Source organism: Bacillus rossius, chromosome 5 (genome assembly GCF_032445375.1).
Source record: "Bacillus rossius redtenbacheri isolate Brsri chromosome 5, Brsri_v3, whole genome shotgun sequence".
Lineage (NCBI taxonomy): Eukaryota > Metazoa > Arthropoda > Insecta > Phasmatodea > Bacillidae > Bacillus > Bacillus rossius.
Genome location: NC_086333.1, coordinates 51,398,420 through 51,420,755, shown reverse-complemented (window position 1 = coordinate 51,420,755; position 22,336 = coordinate 51,398,420). Strand labels below are relative to the sequence as shown.

The 22,336-nt window shown below is 36.9% G+C and overlaps 1 protein-coding gene across 3 annotated transcripts in view; it reads left to right on the top strand.

The window, feature by feature from the left end:
• The window catches only part of LOC134532363 (uncharacterized), a 44,321-nt gene that overhangs the window by 5,396 nt on the left and 16,589 nt on the right, over positions 1-22,336 (top strand). Inside the window, exons 2-3 of one of the 3 annotated variants that reach the window (XM_063368797.1) lie at positions 3,395-3,615; positions 18,563-18,679. In XM_063368797.1, the coding sequence (XP_063224867.1) occupies positions 3,395-3,615; positions 18,563-18,583 (242 nt within the window). In that variant the 3' untranslated portion in view covers positions 18,584-18,679. Of the gene's footprint in view, positions 1-3,394; positions 3,616-18,562; positions 18,714-22,336 lie in introns of all 3 variants that reach the window. The other 2 variants (XM_063368796.1, XM_063368795.1) reach the window with 2 other exon arrangements.

Genomic DNA, 22,336 nt, shown 5'->3' with positions numbered 1-22,336 from the left:
GTTCCCACCATCTTTAAATTTAAGTGCCATATTTGAAATTCGTAATTATTTAACTATAAAAAAAGAATTTTAAAAAATCTGAAATTAATATACTGATTTATATGTTCGATTCCTGTCCATTGTTTGATACTTGAGCTATGAAAATAATTCCATTTTAAGTAAAAAAATATTAATTTCAATAAATATGGTGGAAAGTCCTAAAAGAAGCTTAAATTCCTCTACTACCAGCCTCCAGTAAGCCGATGATGGCATATTATCCTTCATATGCTACTATTGCTGTAACCAGGCTTACTATTATAAACCCTACCCTGTAATCAGACTCTGTAACCAGACCTACTATAATATACTACTACTGTTTTATAGTGATACACTTGTTTTCATGTAAATGTACAAATTTTAAAAATATCTGTCACGTTTACGTGAATATTTCTGTTCCTTTGATAAAAAAAATACTATGTCTTTAACTGACGAGAATCACATTCAAATATTAACAAAACCTTCTAACACTTGTTAAATATACAGTAAAGACTTCCCTTTCTTCCACTATTTGTTTATCCTTTATTTTTTCATGATATATAAACTGAATAAAAATTTTGTGACTAAGACACAAATTTTTTAGTTTGCGAAAAATACAAAATAGTTTTGTATATTTGAGGGGTGTGCATCGATTCTTTTTATTGCGGCCATGAAACAGTTTTTTCGTGGTCTGTTAAAAAGTAGGTTTCCAATTTTTTTTAATTTAGCTACTTTACAAGTTACTGGGCTTGTAGGTTCTATCCGCGTAAATGGCGTAGATTTCAGCAAAGTTTCAGTCAACCTTGCAGTCACCATCTTCAGAATAGATAACAGGATAAATATCCTGAAGATGCCAGTAGTTACCTACCCTGAAATTGGTGACTGCAAGTTCGAACGCGGCTAAAATCCACAAGACAAGACACTTCAGACAATGGATGAGAAAGCTTGCGAACCTCCTTCACTTTACAATACTTTCTTGATTTGTTCCGGCAATCAACAGCGGCAAAATATGGTTGTGTTTCTTCATGTTGATAATAAATAGTAAGCAAACGAGAGCGATTCATCAGTATGATCTGGAAAACCGGAGGTTTGGGGCAAATCGCCAGAACCGTGCCCTAAAAGTAACGGTTTTCTGCTAAGAGCTAAATATGCAATGGCTAGATATAATTTATCATGCACAAAAGCCCAGATTGAAAAATTTTGGTTGTCATAATAAAAAGCAAAAATCACATGGCCATTTATTGATTTAAATCATAAAACTTAACCATTTAGTACACGTAGAAAATATTTGTTTAAGATTTTTTGCAATAAAAAACTAAATTCAGATATCAAGTACAAAACTGTATTTCTGTGTGATATGATTTCGTAAATAAAAATTATTGAATCTGCTTTTAGTTCATTTTGAATAAAACATGTTATATTTAATGTTGATTCGATCATTATTTAATTTCTTGAAATAAATAAAATGAGCGGAATAATTTTTATATTATAAAAATACATTATTTCATTTATAGCTAAGATATATTTCGTTACAATAGTTGCGGTTTCTGCAGTTCCTTGGAAACAAGTTGTATTAATATATTTATGGCTACACAGGTCTAAATAAAAAAATATATCTACTTCCATCTCAATGACATTTCGAATACATAAGTTTTGTGTTGTACTTTACTGGTTTGCAGTTTCCTTGTTACAAGGCGACAGTATGAGTCGATGCAATGAATAAGTTACACAAAAATGGTTACCAATTTTGTATTGAGAGAACTTCGTATGCGTGGAATGTCTAAGACCTTCAATAAGGTCAAATATGGGAACGGTTAGTAGCTACCTCACTCAGCAAACCAGAAAATTAAAAAAGTTCATGTTTTTAAGGCATATTTTATCCTCACAACTGTTCATTTTAAAAGAGTATTATTTTGTATATTCACATTATAGAAATCTATTTAAACACGGTACAAAACTGGGACAGTTAAGTGTTATCTTCAAGTAAAAGAACACTCTTGAGTTTTTTTTCCTTAGTCGCCACTTCAAAGTGACATAGGTATGTGTTATTTTCTTGTTCGCTGACTTGAAAAGTGATGGTTTCTATTTAGAATGGTTTTTATACGTACCTAGGCCGCGTCTTCATGGGTTTAACTTATCATATAATGGAGTAGGCTTAGCTATATTCGCATACAAACTATTGCTACCTTCTTAAGCTTAAAAAATATTGTATTTTTTTAATTTTCTGTTGCTTTTAGTACCTAATCAACAAGATCTAGTAATTAAATAAGGATTAAAAATGTTGTTTGAAGAAACTTTTAAGCAACATATATTACAGCCCACAGCGAATATAAATATTACGTTAAAAAAAATTAGCTATGTAGGCTTACGAGATTTAAGTCGATGTTAATCTTAGATCTTGAATTATTGAAATAATATCTAACCAACCACAAAGTTATAAATTCAGGTTGTAGTAGTTTGCGTCACGCCTAAAACAAACGTCAAACCAAAATCCCTTTTAAATACGTATTTGTATCGGCTGGGAACTGGCGCGCGGACCCAGTAGCGGATCCAGAGGGGAGGGGGGGGGGGCTAAGGGGCTCAAGCCCCCTCCAAAAGCATCTGGGTCCACTATTGTTTTAGTATTTGCCTTGATAAAGCCTAGCCTCAGCTGGGTCAAGCCCCTCCCAAACCAAAATCCTGGATCCGCCACTGCGCGGACCCAACGAACATGGCGGCAGTTGTTCGGCGGGGCGTGTCCCGCGTCGCGCTATCGCGAGAATCCTCGCAGACGCCGCGGATGTTTTGATACGGGCTTTATCTGGCGCCCGGCTACCGTTCCGGAGAAGGGAAATAAAAAAAGTTTTTTTTATCACGCCCGGTGCATACATATCTTATTCGGCTATTGACGCTGCACCCGGCGGGGATGTTGGAACAAGCGACGAGCAACTCGTTGGTAGGAGGAAGAAGTAGGAAGAGGGGGGGAGGGGGGTTAATCAGTTCTTATCGTGACTAATAACCCACCTCGCCAAGCATCTGTCGGAACGCGACTCGTATGCAGAGATACGCGGGCCCGGGGGACCTTATAGTAAAATACTGTTTGCCAGTCGTACCTAGACAAACAGTATTATCGTCGTTAAACGCTGCTATCATTATAAAAATAAGTGGGAAGCGATTCACCTCCGCCCGCCCTCCCTTCGCCGCACACATCAGCCTAACCAAACGATCCTGAGATACTGCGCCGTGTAACCAGCAGAGACAATCTACAGATAGGCCCCTCTCTTCACAAGGGGGTATACGAGGGGGGAGGGGCGGGGGAGAAGGTGAGAAAAAAATATGGAGGAGGCGAAGATAAGGTGGCTGAAATATCTCCCGGTGCGACAATATCTCTGTTTTATAGCGCCCGGGTTTGGATCAGTGTGCCACGGGGATGCGCGCGGGCAAGCCAGCATCCGGCGCGGCGCTCGCTGGACCGCGCGGGTCCTGCCACGGGTTCGACGGCCGAGCGGCGACGAGTCCTCCGAGTACCGCCGCGGGGTCCTTCGGTCCTTCGTCGCTGGGGGGGAAGTCTGCAGTCTGCGTCCTACCGCCTCGCTGCTAAGGCCCGAGTTCCCACAGCAAGTAAGTGCAGAAGCTAGCCACCGCAAGCTCCCGTCACAACAGTGTGGAAAACTCCGCGTCCGAAGCAAGCGAATGAAAACAGCTACGTACCGCGACGTAACGTTCAATACAACGCTTGAAGTCATTTGAGGAAATCCCACCCAAATGTTTTTAGTTAAAAAAACATGTATTTCTTAGTTAGTGATAAACTCACCAGTTTGTAAATTTTAACGTCACCAAGGCGCTGAGACGGCGGATCGGCGAGTGAAATCCGTGCATCCGTGTGTGCGGCGGATGGAGAGCAGGCTCGATGCGAGGCCTCCGGTCCGGTTCGTGATCGTCAACTGTCACTCGAACGAGAGAATGGGAAAAGGATCACGGGTTGAAAAAGGTAGGGGGGGGAAGGGGAGGTTTGTCACAAACCAACGTATAGGTGCGTCGAAGAGAGGTGGACCAGGGAGGAAGGAGGAGGGGGGAGAAAAAAAAATACCGCGGTGACTCACGACGCCGCTCGGAGCACACACCCAGCGGCGGCCATTTTGAAACTAGGCGGCCCGGTGGACCTCTCCATCTTCTTTTCCGCGACCGCGTTGGGAAAAGGAAAAAAAAAGATGGCTCTGTTCCCTCCCTCTGAGCGGGAGCAACCGCCTGTTGAGCCTGGGACTGTTTCCCGCGTGCGACTCGTGAAGCAGCGAATAAAGCTAGCGTTGCCCGGAATTTGCCCTCGCGAAACCTGAAGAAAAAAGGGGGGAAGGGATATAATAGGCGCTGGGTTGGGGGGGGGGGGAAGAGGGGAAAACACCCGCTCTGTAAAATAATAACCGCGCTGAAAAGCTGTTCCAAGTTTGCTCGCGTATATATGGCCGCTTGTGATGTGTACGTGCCGGGCGGGTTCGGCCGCGAGGCAAGTCGACAAGGCTCAGTTTCGACTGCCATCCGGCCGGGAGGTGGGCCTTGTGGCAGTTATATTGGTACGGTGTTATATCAAGGTGAGAGTTGCCATGGTGATGCGCGAGCAAATATACACAACTGATAAGGCGCGAGGCAAGAGCCTCTAGCTGGATATTAGGTGCAGGCGTCCGCGGTAAAAACAGGCTATGTCGCAGCTGGGACTGTTTTCTCCATTGTCGCCTGGGCGAAGCCACCGAGCTTTCATGCTGAACATGATCGTGGCTGTAACATATACACGCTAACCCACACACACAAAAGTTCTGTACTTTAACAAAAGATTCCTTTGGAAACCAGTTGCCAAGAAATAGTTGGTAATAATGCAGTTAGATATTGTAAGTTTGAACAAAACATAGATATGGATATTTTTTTCCTATATGAAATACGTTTTTCGAGCTAAACGTCTTACGAGAATTGGCGCATAATTTTATGTTTTAATTAATGTTTTATTCAATCATAATTTTTTTCCAAACCATGGAATATATAATCGAATATACAGTAATTGCCCTTTTTTGTGCTTATTAATGTGTGCAGTTAATACTGTAAAACTATGTTGAATATTGCAGGACCTGAGACAACACAAAGCATAAATGCCTGGGTAAGAATCCGAACCCAGTATTACTGCGAACACTATTTTTTAGTGATACAGGCGTTTTCATGTAAATGTACAAGTTTACAAATAACTGTAATGTTACATCAGTATTTCCGTTCCATTTACAAAAACCATTTTCCCGTGCATAACACAACGTGAAGCCAAAAACAGTTAACAGTCCAGTTTATAACAGTTCTGAATGTATAAAAAAATTCAAAACATGTTGCTTTAGAGTTATAGGAATTTTCTCCAAAAGATTTTAATCACAAATATATTATTAAATACTTTGACTCAAGCGTTCTGCAACGCAAACACAAATAACCCTACTATTGATAACAATTCAAAATTAAATCAAGTAAACTATTGCAACTTTTGGGGGGGGGGGGGGAATTTCTAGCACGAGTTATGAGGCAACAATTCTTAATCGGGTAACTTTGATTGTTCACAATGTAAAAAGAAAATATACTTTGCCTACTTAGCGAATTATTTGAAAAGATAGTTAGTTAAATCATTAAAACTCATTTGAAATCGAAGTTATTTCACACAGTCAAAAAATTGTAACGTAACAATTATTTTTTTACAAATCAGTTGCCAAGAATTGTTTTCTTTGAAAAATTGCAACGACTGCTGTACATTTTACAATATGTTTATGGGAAATTACAACAAAACAATACTGCATTTCTGCAAATGCGTTTGTATGGATTCCGTTTTAGTTACTGTTATCACTCAGGAACTGAAACAGTGGAACATGATATTCGATAACAAATAGTTGACAATGTCACAAGCCACAGGAAGGGCGTTCTCAAGGTGAGCCCTCCTTACTGGGAACGACCCTTTTGACGAAACTTAAAAAAAGTGCCATCTATCGGCAGTGTAACTAACTTCCCCAGTACATTGACCGTATGAGCGCCTACAGAAGTTCCGTATTACCACTAAAATTGTTTTTTTGTAGAGTAACTGTTACTTTTATTGTTACTGTACAGAAGACGCGGGTTTACAAAATATACTTTTGTAACTTTAGAAATATTTTTTGTAAATTTTACAAAAAATACTTCAGCTCCAGTTGCAATTTTTTGATGTGTAAACATCTTATCTCTCGGTATACGACATTTAGTAGCCGTAATTTCTGGAAAATGGAACGGAAGTCGATGAACGGAAATGTGTCACAAAGATGGCGGATCCACGTGCAGCAGCATAAATCCGTACATGGTCAATTTCGTAAACATTATGGGACATGCCAAATGAAACTTTATGGCAGTGAAACTACCCTGAAATATAGTTGGTAAACTAAAATAGTCATAGTTGAAAGTAATCACAAGTTCTAAAATACCTACGGAAACTTGAATTACAATGATAATAATACATATTCTACTTGTAATTTCCCTTGAGACGTACTAGCACAGTGGTAGGAGCGAGGTGCAAGTCTCATCACGGATTTTTTTTTTACATTTTTAATAACATTATAAAATATAATGTTGTATCAGCTTAATAAGGTTGAAATTTTTATGTAGGAAGTATTTACAGACCGATTTCAGTAATTTGCAAAAAAAAAAAATTACAAACTTATATATTTAGTGTTACATTTTGTTTTAAAATGTTTCAGGTTAATATTTTATTAATGTCGTAGAAGTATAACTTCTAACGTGTGCGAAAAACTTTATTATACTACCTGTTTAGAGAATTTTAACAAGATGGGCAGTATTAAAATAAAATTCCTTGTTGAAAATCAGGTCTAAAGCTGCGGGGTTATACCGGAGCCTTTTCTAATGGCTTAATATTTCCTGTTGTTCCATGCTGCGGATCGCTATCTGCGTTTGGTGGTGGCAAGCAACGTTTACGATTCAGGCAGAAAATTCCAGCGGCGGGAGCAGGAAGCATGTGTGTGATTCGCATCCAGAAATTTTATTATTTGAAAAGTGACTATTTAATTTATCAGTTTATTTACAACGTTCGGCATTATTTTAAGGAATTTCACGTTAAATTTCGGGTCCGAGTTTCGTATTATAAAATTGTTTACAACATGAGCAACATGAGAACACATGAGTTTGCTCTTTACTGAGGTTAGATATTACACGTCACTGCCAAGTACTGAAAAAAAAAATATCTCACTTTTTTTTGCTCTGCAGCACTTGTAATTAGATGCTAGGAACCATCAAATTCTTCCTTTTGCCATTAACGTCCATTTTCTTCACAGTAAACAAGACGAACAAGGACAGTAAAAATTAAAAGAATCGTAATCTCCCCTGGAGCCACCCCTAAGTCTAATTTACTTTAATCTTTTCTTGCACTTATGATTTTAAAACAAAATGTTTACAAGGCGTAGTGTTTTACTGCGAATCCCGGACGTTCTACTTTGCAGAATGTATCTCCTCACTGGCTGAATAAAAAGCGAGGCGATCTTCTTCAACCGATAAGAGACAATGATAAAAGCTTATCAAAACAGCCAAATTTCCCCGCGATAAATCATCTACACCCATAATAAATTTTAAGTAATAGTATATTTATACTTGCAAAGTCAGTAAAAATTAATTTCCAAAATTCGCTATCTTTAGCACCTCGAAACAACTATAAAAAACTTCTATTTGTCCGGAAACTTGCAAAGAACTTGGGTCTAAATAGGTTTTTGGCGTTAAATAAACCGTGTGTGCACTGAATATGATTACTAAGAGCCTCGGTTGCATCCCAAAGCTTATTGTGAATGTGGACATCATGAAATTGTGTTTATAATGCAAATTAAGTACAGGCTAGATGAACAGTTTATGATTATTGATTAGCAAACGTATTCGTAGGCTCTTGTGACAGTTAACTATTCAGGTCAGTGTCTAAATTTTGCCTTAAATTGATTTCCGTAACATACCACAAAACTTAGCAGGACGTTTCAAATTTGATCTGTTTTTAATGAAATGTGGTAAAAATTATTATTTTAAGATTTTCCTATAATCTTTATTTTTTGCAGCTATGCTAATGGCCTCCTGATTTTAAGATATTCTGATTAAAATTTTCTGCTATCCATACAAGGTTTGAAAAGCCGTAATTAAATTCTGGCAAGCCAGTAATAAATGGTATTCTGCCGGTTTCAAACTTCGTAGTAAAGTGAAGGAAATTCCCTTAAAATGCCTATTAATTCAGCACCCGCATATTTAGGGATGAAAAAACAGCACAAAAAGTTGCAAATTTTTTTAAACTCATGGCTTACACATTGAGGCAACGAAAGGATAACGCATTTGCCGACTATATCAAGCAATTTGTTCGCTTCATGTATACTTTTAAGGGTCTTCTTTTAAATTTGGACTTAGCGGTAACTAGAACAAAATAGGTTGTTCGGTGCTTGTTGGATACTTAGCAATTTATACTTTCCGTTTTAAATAAAAGGATTATGTTTCAATTACCATGCAGCTGACCGTTATGAGTTTTATTATTATTATTAAGATATTACAATCTTCAAAAATTAAGTTGAAATAACGAAGTTATTCAAGACTTGTATGACAATAATTAAATAAATTCCTGCTGGACATAAAATAACCTTGAAAGTTACTTTATTTTTCCAGAACGTCACGTTTGGTGCTTAACCTAAACGTGTGAAAACGCTAAATATTATCTTAAGAAGATGAGATACAAACAAATAGTTAAACCAGTGACATTAAAAGAGTAACTACAGTAATGCAAAAGAACTAAGAAAAATATTTTTGTGATTAATTAAAAAAAACTGTACATTTAATCTCAACGCAGCACTTGTTTTCGTAACTTTATTTTAAACTAGCTGCAGTACCCGGCGTTGCCCGGGCTGAAAACAGGGTGAAGGGGACCTTTTTTGAAATCAGATGTAGTTAGTAATTGTATTCTAAATTTGAATGTCAAGTGTGCAAAATAATGTATATCACTTTCAGATCCCGACAGACTTGTTCTGCCAGTGTATAGTTATTTACCTGTATATATCTAAAAATTGGTAGTCTGTATGTAATCTAGACTCTATAAAGCACTATAGAAAAAATATGAAAAATAAGAGATTACTAATATTGAAATGATTCCATTATCTAGCTAATGCTCAGCATGCATTGCAATGCCTCATTCAGTTTTGTTTTGTAATATGTTTAAAGTAGTTACACATATACAAATCATCCATCCATATCTCTAAATATATATTTATCTCTATTTACATCTATGTATGTATCTCTCTATCTCTATTTATCTCTTCATATCTACATATATACATATATACCTCCCACTATCTCTTCTATATATAAATCTCTATATAGCGGTATACATCTATATATCTCTTTATCTAACCCATTTTATTCTCTATACCTCGCTCTATGTCAACTTATCTCTGTCTCTCAATCTCACTCTGTATATATATATATCACTCTATCTCTGTCTCTCTATTATATTTAAATAAATTGTGTCATGCTTGCGCACTTAGACAACAAAAACAGACGAAGTGCCTCTATATAATATGAAATAAACACATTTTTTTTAAACAATTCGTGCTCCAACTATTGCAAAATAGTTATACCGTCTCAGAAACCTTCACGGGCATCCGCATAACAACTACCCAAAATTTAATCGCAATCGGATAAATGGTATAAGAACGCATACGGCAAACGAAAATTAAAGACATGACAAACGCATCGAACGAAGGTGCGTTTAAAATTCAAGGCAACTCTCTCTATTGACGAAGTTAAGAACCAAACTGTTATTAGCACCTTTATTTTGCTAGCCGCTGCGAGCTCCACTAAGCGGGCTGGTCTCACCAAGAAGAAAAATATGAATTTGCAAGACCTTACTATTCTCCGTTCACTCTTACCTGAGTTTTGGAATAAACAAAGCCTCTTGTAAACAAACATTTTTATTGGCTGCCGGCCGCCGCGCACATTATTCGTGCGCAAGAAATAGTCCCTTGGTTACGTACCATTTGTAAGTATTTTTACACTGCCTTTTTTATAACAATTGTTGTTATATAGTATTATAGAGTTTCACCATTAATATCCAATACAGTTTAACGTGTCAGCAAGTATTTACTTACAATTATTTTAGCAGACGCCGTGTGTACAGTTGATGCCCGGCGCAACAGTTGTATTTCGGATTCGCGCGCGCACGGTTTGTTATGGCTGACGCCGGACCGAGTTTTGTAAAGCACGGAACGGGAAAGCCTTTGAAAAGTGCACAGAAAACTATTGTGTTGAATGTTTTTAAAACATTTTCAGACAATTATCCGGATTGTCGTGTGAACGATATCGCGAGTTTAACTGCGGAATTTACGGGTGTTTCGAAGAGCAGTGTGCTTCGTGCAAGGAAATATTACAGGACACTGGGACATTAACATCTCCCGGGAAGAAAAGGAAACGTGAGTATCCTGTTATAAAAACTTGTGATGATTTTGTTGAAGACGGCTATTAGTCGTAAAGTGCATAGTTTTTTCTTCGAAAATGAACCACCTACGCTGAACAAAGTGCTACGGTGCTTCCTATTATATTACTTCTCCGTTATTTTATTAGCACCGACTGTACTGAAGTGTGTGTGTTGCAACCAGTACTTGGCGCGCAAGATGAATTCAGCCTATCACTTGCTGACGCGGCGCAGTGATATGACGGTGTTTGTTTATTTCAAAACTCAGCTAAGAGTGAACGGAGAATATATGTATGATCGTGTGGCAGACATAGAGAAATGACACTCACTCACTATTTGTATGTCTATGACCTATGTTTTTTTCTGTTATAAAATGAAATTTTCACTTATTCACTCCCTTAAGGATGGAATTTCATATTAATATGTAGCCTATGTGTTATTCTGATGTATAAGCTATATTATTGTAAAGTTTCATTAAAATCCATTCAGTAGTTTTTACGTGAAAGAGTAACAAACATCCATCCATACTTACAAACTTTCGCGTTTATAATAATAGTATGATTTATTTAGTAATATTTTTTGACAGTAAAACTAACGTTTGAATTAATTTGTGCAGAAATTGATCTGTCTAAAAGTTTGTAAAAGTTATATCTGCAATCTTAAAATACCATCAAAACCTTAGTATTTGTAGAATTCGATAGTCGAAGGAAACTATGCGAAGAAAATTATTAGTGGCAATAAAGAAAATTAAAAATTTCAACACTGATAACATATGAAGTTTACTAGGTCAATTTTTTTATGCTTATTGTGTTACTATTTTCCAATGTATTGTACTTTCAACGTGTAATTATATATAAGTAAAATTAAAATATGTATTGATTCATGCAACTCAGTTCATAAAAAACATTTAAAAGGTTAAACTTTTCAACTCCATAATACCATAATTAATATTTTTCATTTCTTGTACATTATTTTATTTAGGACCCTTGAGACCTAGATTCAGATTCGAGGGTTACATTCAAAGTAGAGGCCTAAAAAATTAGCGAATTCATTTCGCGATATGCTAAAATGCAAATAATTATAACTTTGTTCTGCCTCCGCTAGTAACTGTTAATTTTTAGACCCTCAGCTAAAGAAGTATCGAATAACAAAATTACCCATTTGAGACGCCTCACAAATCAGCAGCCAATGAACAGGTGACATTTGCCCGAGTATGCGGAGGATCGTGAAGTCTATCCTGGAAGTAATTGAACCCGAAAATTTTTCCGGTCCCTAATTCTAAGTATACTTGGGGATTCGAATTCGTGAAAATTGGGATTTGATCGATCACTAGTCATTCCATATTTAAAAAAAAAATTTACAAGAGTTTCCTGTTCAATGTTAACTTATTATGTAATGAGATAATGTTGAGATGGTTCACTCATATGTTAACTTCTGAATCTTTCCCTTGCATGTGATCACAGCGAGCTTCAGGGCCACAGGACCAGGTACAGTTCTGGCTACCAGCATAAATCGAATAGGGCCTACATCTGAACCACAGGTCACACGCCGTGCTGCATTTTAATAAATAAATGGTAATGAAAAAGTAAGCCAGTAGACGTTTTATTTGTGATCGGTTATTCTGAACTGGTAAAACAAGCGCACGGAATACAAACAATCTTAAAAGGCGCTGGTGTTTTACTTTTTTAGGCGAGAGTTTTAAATAAAGAAAAAGTGATGTCAACATTTAGCCTCAAATGGTCACTATGAAGTTTACACGTATCATACATTTTCAGATGTTGAATTAACAATGCCTGTTAGGATGTTAGATGATAACCACATATTCACTGATGTGTTCTAGAAGATACTAAATTTTTTCTTGGGAGTTGTTAAAATTTTTCTGGTACATCAAACAAGCCAACTTCATTTACAACTAGCTACATAATATTAAATTTTATTCTCTTTTTGATATTCACGGGCTTATTGACTAAAACCATTTTATTCAACCTAAATTTATATTAATTCCATAATTCTGGGTATTATCGGTAATATAGTTGATTATTAATTTTGTATTTACAAAATAATTACAAGTACCGTAAATTAAGCTTAATTCTGACTAAATTATCGGTGTTTTTAAAATAAAATAACTTTTCTTTTCGCCAATTTACCCGCAATTAATTTTTGCTTTAAAAATGAAGATATGAGCTGTGTCAGAAAAAGTCTATGTGCCCCAGGCTACGGTGATTTCTTTGTGACCAATTACTGCTAAAATATCATTTAACGTTATCATTTAACGTTTGGTGAAACATCTTAAGTAACCTTTATTTTTATTTTATCGTGCAATATATGTATGTGTATACGAATATATATCAAAAAGTTTGTTATCACTGTTTGTTCTATTACTTTTTATATACTTTTTTTTATTGTTTTTATGTACGGCTGGTGTTTAGAAATATCGTTAAACTTTCACGTTTCCCAACGAAATTTTTATTTAAATCTTAAATATTGAAAGGTGATTAATAATATTGAAATGTGAGCGATGTTATTAACATAATAATAAACATACTACACTACGAATACATATGTCTAATGATTATCGTCCATTTCACAACACACATTATGAATGAATATTTTGCGAAAATACAAAACGCAGAATACTCAGACATATGTATTACTTTTCTTTCTTACATAACAAGTTACTTCTTGCAAAAAATGGCTAATTAAAACAAATAAATGCTAAGTCAACCAAAAATTTTATTTTATAATGTGAATAGTCAATATTGTTGCCTTGCAAAGTTTAGCATGTTTGATTTTATTTTGAATTGTCAATAATAAAGTTATTTATTATTGAGTAGCAAATATTTATTAGTCACATTTTGGTGTTGAGTAGGGATTTAAAAACTTTTTGAAAATGCTCGTAACTCTTAAACTACACAAAATTTCGAATTTTGGTTTGTTTTATCCAGAACAATATTTTACTGGTTTATCAACTGTTCTCGGCTTGAAGGTTAGTAATTAGAGATCTTATATATATATAATATTTATTTAATAAAAACACATCCAGAGACTTCAGAACTGGGGTTGATTCTCAGTTGATGTACTAATAAAATTAGGCAAAACATTCTTCCTCTGAAATATTTACAAGCAGACTGACCCTCACCACATATACCTAGGCAAATTTTACTTCTGACAATGAGACATCATAGTAGTCTATGCTCATATTGGTCGCCATATTGGTCAACATGTGGAATTCTCTTGTCAACTGTTGAGTATGCTAGCTTATACGCTAGGGCCCACTAGTGTCAGTCATCATATTGTCAAACATCATAGCATCCACCATCATATTTTCTGTCATATTGATAACCACATTTAAATGTTTAGAAATCATTAAAAAGTTAAAATGTATTAATAAAAATATTTCTATATTAATTTATTGATCATTTTCGGTCATTGGGTCGATCCCTGTGCAGTGAGAAAAAAATTAATTTAAGCTTAAACAACTTATTTAAATGCGTACTTAATTAACTTTTCAATGAACATACTAATTATACTCTCTACGAAGAAGTAATTTATAGAAGGCAACTGTCCGAGAGACAATTAATACCTTTATTAGGCTTCTCATAAGTGCATTACTATCAGTTCTAGGACCACTAAAAGTAATGTTAGTAGTAAATGTGTTTTTAATCAAATTACTCTAACGTGATCTATTTTGAAATTTAACAACGGCCTGCCAAAAATCCCCTGTATGGAAAAGCGGAAATTTTGCTCATTCATTTAGTCGCAAGTTAGAATGAAAACCTTCACACACTCGCACTGTGTTCATAATTGGACCTCAGTTATTTGGATACGCCCTTCTACGACCGTGAGTCAACGGTGCCCAGCTAGGATAAAAATAAGCGAATCTGGTAGTGCCAATTAACAAGGATAAAAATGTTATTGCTATTGAGCACACCTTTAACTTTGAATTGTACCCTGCGGCCAGACGAATTCGCGAATTTTCCGGGTATTTACCCCCGTATAAAAATTACGATTTTTTAGTAAAAAATGCAATAGATACTCTATGTTAACCATCGTAGAAATCTTCGAACTGCTTGCATGAATGCCGTCATTGGATCCTGTGCGAAACCTCCCATCGGGTCACCAGAACCTCAAGACACATATAGAGTGTCAATAATTGAATGTCCCAATTTCAATGGTATATTATAACAGTTAAATTTAGACCATTTACAACCAATTATTCATCAAAATGAATTAAAAGTAACCGAGATTTTCTTCCAAATGTCTATGTATACCTTTAGTTAAACGTAAACACATCCAACGTAAAGTCCACTTCTTGCCACTCTTTGGTTAACACGTCCGGAGTAATGGAAGCAATAACCTCTTCAGTTCTGTGTCTCAACTATGGCATATAATCAGGTCGCGGCGGAACGTAGTTACGAGCTTTTATAAAGCCCCAAAGGGGAAAAAAATCGCATGGCGTTATGTGAGGTGAACGTGGAGGCCAGCGAAAAAAAGCTCTGTAGTCTCGACCATTACGACCAATCCAACGGTCAGGGACTTTGACGTTCAACCACTCTCGTACAAACAAGGCGCACGTTTAACTGAAATTACAGATTCACTCTTGGCAAATTGCAGATCACAAAATGTTTTACGCTGAGGAGTCGCCATTTTGCGTAGGTGACGCTGCAAGCGAGAAACAAAAAACAAAGCAGTACTAGCGCATGCGCTTATCTAAAACGGTTTGAGTTACTCTTTGTGACCTTGAACCAAAACTCTACAACGCTCTCAGTTTATTCTATTAAAATTTATAACTGGGGCATTATTTTATGGACATACTATAACCAATATGCTTATCCTTCGGAGACAGTGTATATAAAAACACTTCGTGTGATCAGCTGATCATCAGGTGCTTTGCAAAACAGGTGACAGTCAGGACGGGCGAGAAAAGTATTGGTAATATGGAGGGGGGTATCTCAGAGGCCTGCTGCCTGATTACAAACCCTCGAGTAGACATGCGGTACGCTACACGCTCTACCGAAACACGTACCGCATTTCGTGATTACAAACCAACATGCGGTGTGTGTTTCGTTATGTCCCACGAGACTTTGAGTCATGGTATAAATCAGTGAAGTCGAATGCCCTCAACCTCTAAATAATTAACGTATGTGTTAAAGAAACTATTTTGTCTGTGAAATATGAAAAATTGGTATCACTGATACATCATAAATATATAATTTTAAGTACGGTTAAAATAAATTTGTGTCGTCAATATTGCAATACCTGTTTATTGCTATAGAAAATATAAAACCATATATAAAAATACTACCGCAATAGATCCTAACCTCAAATAATGATTACTTTAAACTTCATGGTAAATATTTTTAGCTCATTAACAGTCCCAGCAATAATTTAAAAAAAATCGTGCCACCAAAATTTCCCATTATTTAATACTTTTTATAGTTCATTTATATTGCTAACCTCTTACTCTTACTCACATCACCAAATAATACCCACGTGCTATATAACGTAGCATCGGTGCGATAAATACCGTCAGAAGTATGTGTCCCAACTCAAAGATTATGATATATACCGTCACAACGTCATCAATATTATTCGGTGTTTAACGAAAAATGATGAGTTCATAATCGCATTGCTTCAACTTGCGGTATGGTCCCCAGCTTTCGTTCTTTACCGCAACTTTAACCGTAAAGTATGTGTTTGTGATCAACCCGCTGGTTTATAACCCGTTGGTTTACCATGACAGTACGATGAAAATTACCATTTTATGTGATACGTGCAGATCGCGTCTACATTTATGGCCTGTAACGTTTGGAGTCTTTTTTTTTTCTTTGAAAATTGTGGGGCTAGAAACATTTGTATGATGAACGCTATAGCGCTTCTGATCCTTAGTTTGCGCAGGGAGCATTTACTCTCTCTGCCATTAGCTCTGCCATTGTTTGGGTGTGCTCTGTTGTCAGATATACGCCATAGAGCACAAATATTTTAGACACAACTTTGTAACGCAATAAAAAAATTTCAAAATATGTCTGAATAATTATTTTTTAGTTAAAATTGGGAATTAGAATGCTGGAAAAACATTTATCCTGTTGTATTTCATCAATACCATCAAATTAAATATTATTTTTTTATTTATAAGGAGTTATTTAATAGAATGCATTATTCGTGACAGTGATCGACTGTTATATATAGTTTCTCTAGTGAAAAAATTATTGGTGTTAGACTTGAATTATTATTTTTGGTTAAAATGAGTACAACAGTAATAATGCTGTAAATAAACATTAATTTATAATCTTTTAAAATAAAAAATATTAAAAATTAATTCTTTATACATATTATATTTAAAGATTATATACAAAAAACATTTTTAGTGTTAACAAGTCGGGCAGTATCAATCTGGCAAAGTTGGCACAATTTATACTGTACTGCAAATTAAGCGTGAGACAGACTATAAGAAAACCAGAAATTTTATTAAGACAATATAGGAAACTCGGGGTCTTTTAACATGTCTAACGCTGGTGGCACCCAACTGCAGCAATTCTGGCGGCACAGCCTGAAGAACGCTCGCGGAATTCAAATTCCAGTTTATTTCAATGGGCGATCTCTGCACAGATATCCTCTCGTCGTTTTAAAACTTGTCGTACAGAAATTAATTTACACTACATGCATTTGTATTAAAGCAGTGTATTCGTAATAAAAACAAGTTATGGCAATCTATAAAAATATATTGACTTAACGATCATGAAAAAATGGCCTAACTTTAAACATACATAACTTCAAATCTGAATTTTTGTAAATCGTGTATTTCGTAAATGATTCCGTGATTGATAGGTACACATCTGAAAAAAATTTTAACTCTGTAAATGGTATTTTTAAGTATTTGGTGCTGCCCCGAAAAACACTGTAAAGTATTTTCAATGTCACTAATTATACTAACTAACTATTTACAGCATTTAAAATGCAGCTAGCCTAACCTAACAATAACTGCTGGTAATAAAACTGCTGAGATATCGCAATGCTGTTTAGCTGGTACCAAAAAGAATGAAGCAAACCAAAAAATAATATTTTCAGACTTTTATTTAATATTTATAAAGAGCACCTTCTCTAGATAATAACAATAAAATATTTTTCAAAAGTTTTTAAAAGAATATTTTATTAAAAAGAATAAGCATTAAAAACATTGAAAGTTTGTAGATATGTGATTTCTTTACTTCATGTTCAGGGATCTAGTTTAATTTGTTTCCATAAAGGTAGTAGACACACTGTGATCTTCCTTACACTTTTTCACAATAATATGTAGACAGCAATACTCCTCTTTTTTTAAACATCAGTTCCGTAAAATTTCACCAAGAAGTATGTAAATTCATTTTTAAGGGGTGGGAAAGGAAAGTAAGGGTGGTTTTTGAAAAGTGTGTAAGCAATGAAATACATATTTTTTTTTGGATTTCAAGTGTATTTGGAAAACTGTTTTGTTTGATTGCATAATTCATAAGCAATAGTTTTGAAATATGCCTTCTGTAAATGGAATTTGAGTATAATCAGAGGTCATTTGTACGATACAACTGTTGGTCATTTTGTTGTTGGTCCTGAAGAAGATGATGTTTATATGCCAAAGAGCTGCGAAGTTAAGTCTTCTGTTAAAGGACCTTATGGTTGGTTGATAATTAGAGATTGTATGGTTGCAGAATATTGGAATTTTAAAGCCAATGGGAATTATAGTATGCAACCAACATTTACTGGATGGTGTTGTTTTCCTGTGTTTTATAATCAGTTTTAAGTTTAAGTCAATGTTAATTGTTTTTTAAGATGAGAGTATCATTTCATTTATTGGAAAGATTTTGAATGTAACTCTTTGTAAAGTGTTATAACTCACATGCTTTCTGGTGTTAGTGTTGCTTCTTGGTCGTCTTGTGAAATTGGACGGTGTAAGCAACTACCATGATAACTGATACTTTGGAGATTCGGGATGGAGATCCTGTAGCTAGAGTTGTGTGTGGTTAGCCTACATGTGATATTGTTAGGATATTACCTGATTTTGAATTCATGGAGAGTTATGCTACGAATTTTTTGGCTTTTTATTTGCAGTCAAGAAGTGTTGCAAGATGAGTTCTGATGAGATGTTCTTCACCTGTTCCTGTGCCTGTGACTTCTCATCCTTCTGTCAACACTGTCGAGAAGAGGAAGCGATCTCTACGGCATGGTGTACGAAAGAATTTTAAGTTCTAGGAACCCATATGCAAGTATATGATTGAATGTTTTACTATCATTTCTTCTTTGTCTGAGTCGCCATGCAGTTTTCTACATCAGATGGAATTGAATATTGTAAAATCCGAGTATCTGGATCTCGGATTAGACATGTCAGACATTTGAGGTGCGTCAAGAAACATCTCTTAGATATTACCTTGACAGAGTGTTGCCCAGTGTTCTTACAAATACTAGAAGATGTTACATCTTACACGATGTTATTGCCTACTATGCCCCTGAAGAGTCTCGTTGCATTTTTCAAATCCTTTTTGGGAGACATTACCAGCATCGAAACGAAGGATTCTCCATCGTGTATTAGCACACAGTCGCAAAATAAAGGACACTTCCATGTCGTCCACAATTGTAGTTACTCAGGTAGATGGTGTCAGCATGCTATCCTCAATGACCTCGATGTCATACGAAGAACCTCCGATTCTCACCACCTCATCGGAGATCAGTCGTGGTCATATTTACAGGAAATATTTGTCTATTTCTTCAAAAATGTCAGGGGAGACATTCATTAACAGATGGGCCTGGGAACATTGGTAGTTTGTAGTGAAGTTGGAAGTATATCCATCAGAAGTGATCTTCCGACCAAAGATTAGTGGAAACATCGAGTTCAGTCTGTAATCTCCCCTGCCGAGTTGAGGAATCCTGCATTGGCTCACGACAAATCTCTAGTTCAGTACATTCGCCAGGTGGATTCCTATGTTCAGCACGTGAAGAAGACTTGGGGCAACGTGCTGGAGAGCAAGAAGTCTCTGGACGATGTACTGGAAAGTCGGAACTAGATCGTATGTTGAAGCAGCTTGTTCGTGTTAGTATGCTATAAAGAGTGTTTAAGTTAAAGGTTTGTAGTCCTTTGCATTTACTTCAGAAAACTACTTAGTGGGTGTTAAAGTATAAGTTGATGAATTGTAATCGTAAATTGGTTTAGGCAGGCATTTCAGCTGCAAAAACTGTTATAACTAATTTTAGTTTTGAGGAACTTGTTAAATATTTTAGAAGTGATCTTGTTGATTATCCTATTTGTAAAGTTTTTTAGTGCTGTTAATCGTAGCTTTGAAGATTATTATCTTACAGTAGATGGAACTATGTTTTTGGTTTGTAATTTGTTGTCCTATAAGTTTAATGATAATGTTGAAGAAATAAACTGATTTTTATGATTGCTTGAAATAATATCATGACAGGAAAAATTGACAAGAAAATTGTTTTAGGATAGTGTATCCGCCTTCTGCTTATAAATCGACTTTTATAACCATGATGGCCGATGCAGGGATCAATACTGGTTACTCTAACAAAAATAACAGATATAAACATTTTGGTTTTCACGAAATTGTAAATTGTAGGTTAGCTATAATTGATGATCTAACTTTGACGACACAGCTAGAGACACTTTACGTTGTTTGTTTTCTGGTGACAAGGTTAACATTGCCAGAAAGAATCAAGCTGATGATGTTTTGTTAAAGACTCAATTTATTGTGCTTGCAAATAAAAATATGTCTCCAGGTCGTAAGTGGGATGACAGGATGGAGCATTTCACTTGGAAGCAATGGAATATGAAGAAAGGTCAAATTAAATCCTTTTTACACATATGATTTATTTGCTTATGTACAAAGTTAATTGTTACAAAATATATATTTTTAATTTTTTGGATGACCTTATTAATCTTGAGGTCTCTTTGGTTGTTCCTGGTTCTTGGTGGTGATTTTTTTCTTTCTGGAGGACATGGATCTCAGGGTTGAGGATCTGGACATAGGCTGAAACTTGTACTTTATACGGAACTCGTATTATTGTTTGTGGACATGCATGTTTCATTTGTCTTGTGTGGAAGTCGAAATCTTGTGGTGTCTTGCATTTTTCTGTTGGCTTTGGTGATTCTGTGGGTGTTTTTAATGTTCATTCTTCAGTGAATGTGTTTTCCACGACTGGTAATCTTTTTATGGTCTCCCAATTTGTTTCGTCGTTAATTCTGAATCTATTTAGGTCCCTGTAGTGTTGTTCTGTATGAGGCATGACTTGGTTGAGGCAATTCATATTGTCCCAGTGCACTTCTACTGCAAATTATGTTTGTATTCTGAAATATGCACTGCATGATACGAAATTGGCTGGTGAAGCTGTGCCGTTAGATCTGACTGGATATATTCCCATGTGGAATGATGGTTGTATTACGGCTGGTGTAGAAAGTTTGATTGTTTTTAAATGAATGCTCATTTTTCCTCCATTCCATATTATACTCCTTATTGCATGGTTCCATCTGTTTCTATTGTTGGGTAGGAGTGGACCTGACCCTGCGAGGAAGGTGATTGTCCCCTGAGGTGCCGCAGCTGTTGCCGTCTCTAGTATCCGAGACATGATCCAACAGGTTCACGGAATGGGTGTAAGGATGCGAATATATAGCCTCTCCGCACCAAGTAGCAATCCTCTGCCTCCACGTGGGCACCGGTGTTGGGGGCGAATCATGGTGACCATGTTGGGATGGGTAGCCTCAACATCTGGTCATAGCATCGCCTTAGCTGAAGAGGACAATGCCGGGCGTACCCCTGCAGCAGTGCAACCTCAATGGCATGTATGGGACCAGAAATGGTGAATTGGCTGAATCTGCGAGCAACAGCAGATGCGTTTGAAACCTTTCTGGGGGGTTCGATTACCGAGCCTCGGCGTTTCGGCTCCAAACTGCCCCACAGTGAATGGAACAGGCCTATGGTAATGGACGGAGTGAGAAAGGCGCCGCTGTGTTCGGGTGCACCCGGGCTTTAAAAAGAGCTGTAAACTCCTCGACTAGGTGTGATACGTTCCCCTAGTCCAGTGGTCGGAGGAGGTACCGAGGCAACCCCGAGGCCCTCCAGCATACGCACAGTTGGTCTGTAATTTCTAGCCAGGGCTTCCTGCGATCGCCGCCGGATGAGTTCAGGCACTTCCGGGCCTTAATCGGCTGTAAATCTGCCGGGCCGAGGTATGGCAGGTCGGAGGGTAATTCAAAGAGAGACTTCCATTGGAGTAACTCTGAAGAGTGGCAGTCGGTTAGCTGCTGGCGAACGGTCTTCCGAATCAACGCCAAGTTGGTAGTAGTACGGGAAGAATCCATGAAAGATTGAATGGTGTCCCGCTGAGGTTTCCTCCAAGGCCCTGGATTCTGATTGGGTAGGACTCGTACTTGGTAGTGGTGCTCCGATCGCTTGGAGCAGGCTCCAAGGGTTCCCTAGCCTTATGCGGAGTCGACGTGGTGAGCGACGACACAGCTCCGGTACTAGCCTGGACAGCTAGCAGAGGTTGGATAGGCCTCCACCGGACCACGGGTTCACTGGATGTTTTGAGGGGTCCCAGCGTGATGTGGGAGATCAGGGAAGTCGCCAACAGTGCTAAGAATGTCTTAGGTCTCAGGACACAGCCCACTGTCTGGTTAGCTGAGTGTGGTAAAGGGGCTGAGGTAGCGACTATGCTGGGTTGGTGGCCCCAGCCGCTGGTCGGCGCCAAAGCTCTAATACCCTCCCAATCAACAACAGGGAGCGATCCCTCAGAGTTCTGTTTATTTAAAAGCTCTGGAATGTTTAATCAAAGAAAACTGGAATGTTACTCCCACCCTACCCTATTAGGGCGCATATCTGGGAGCAG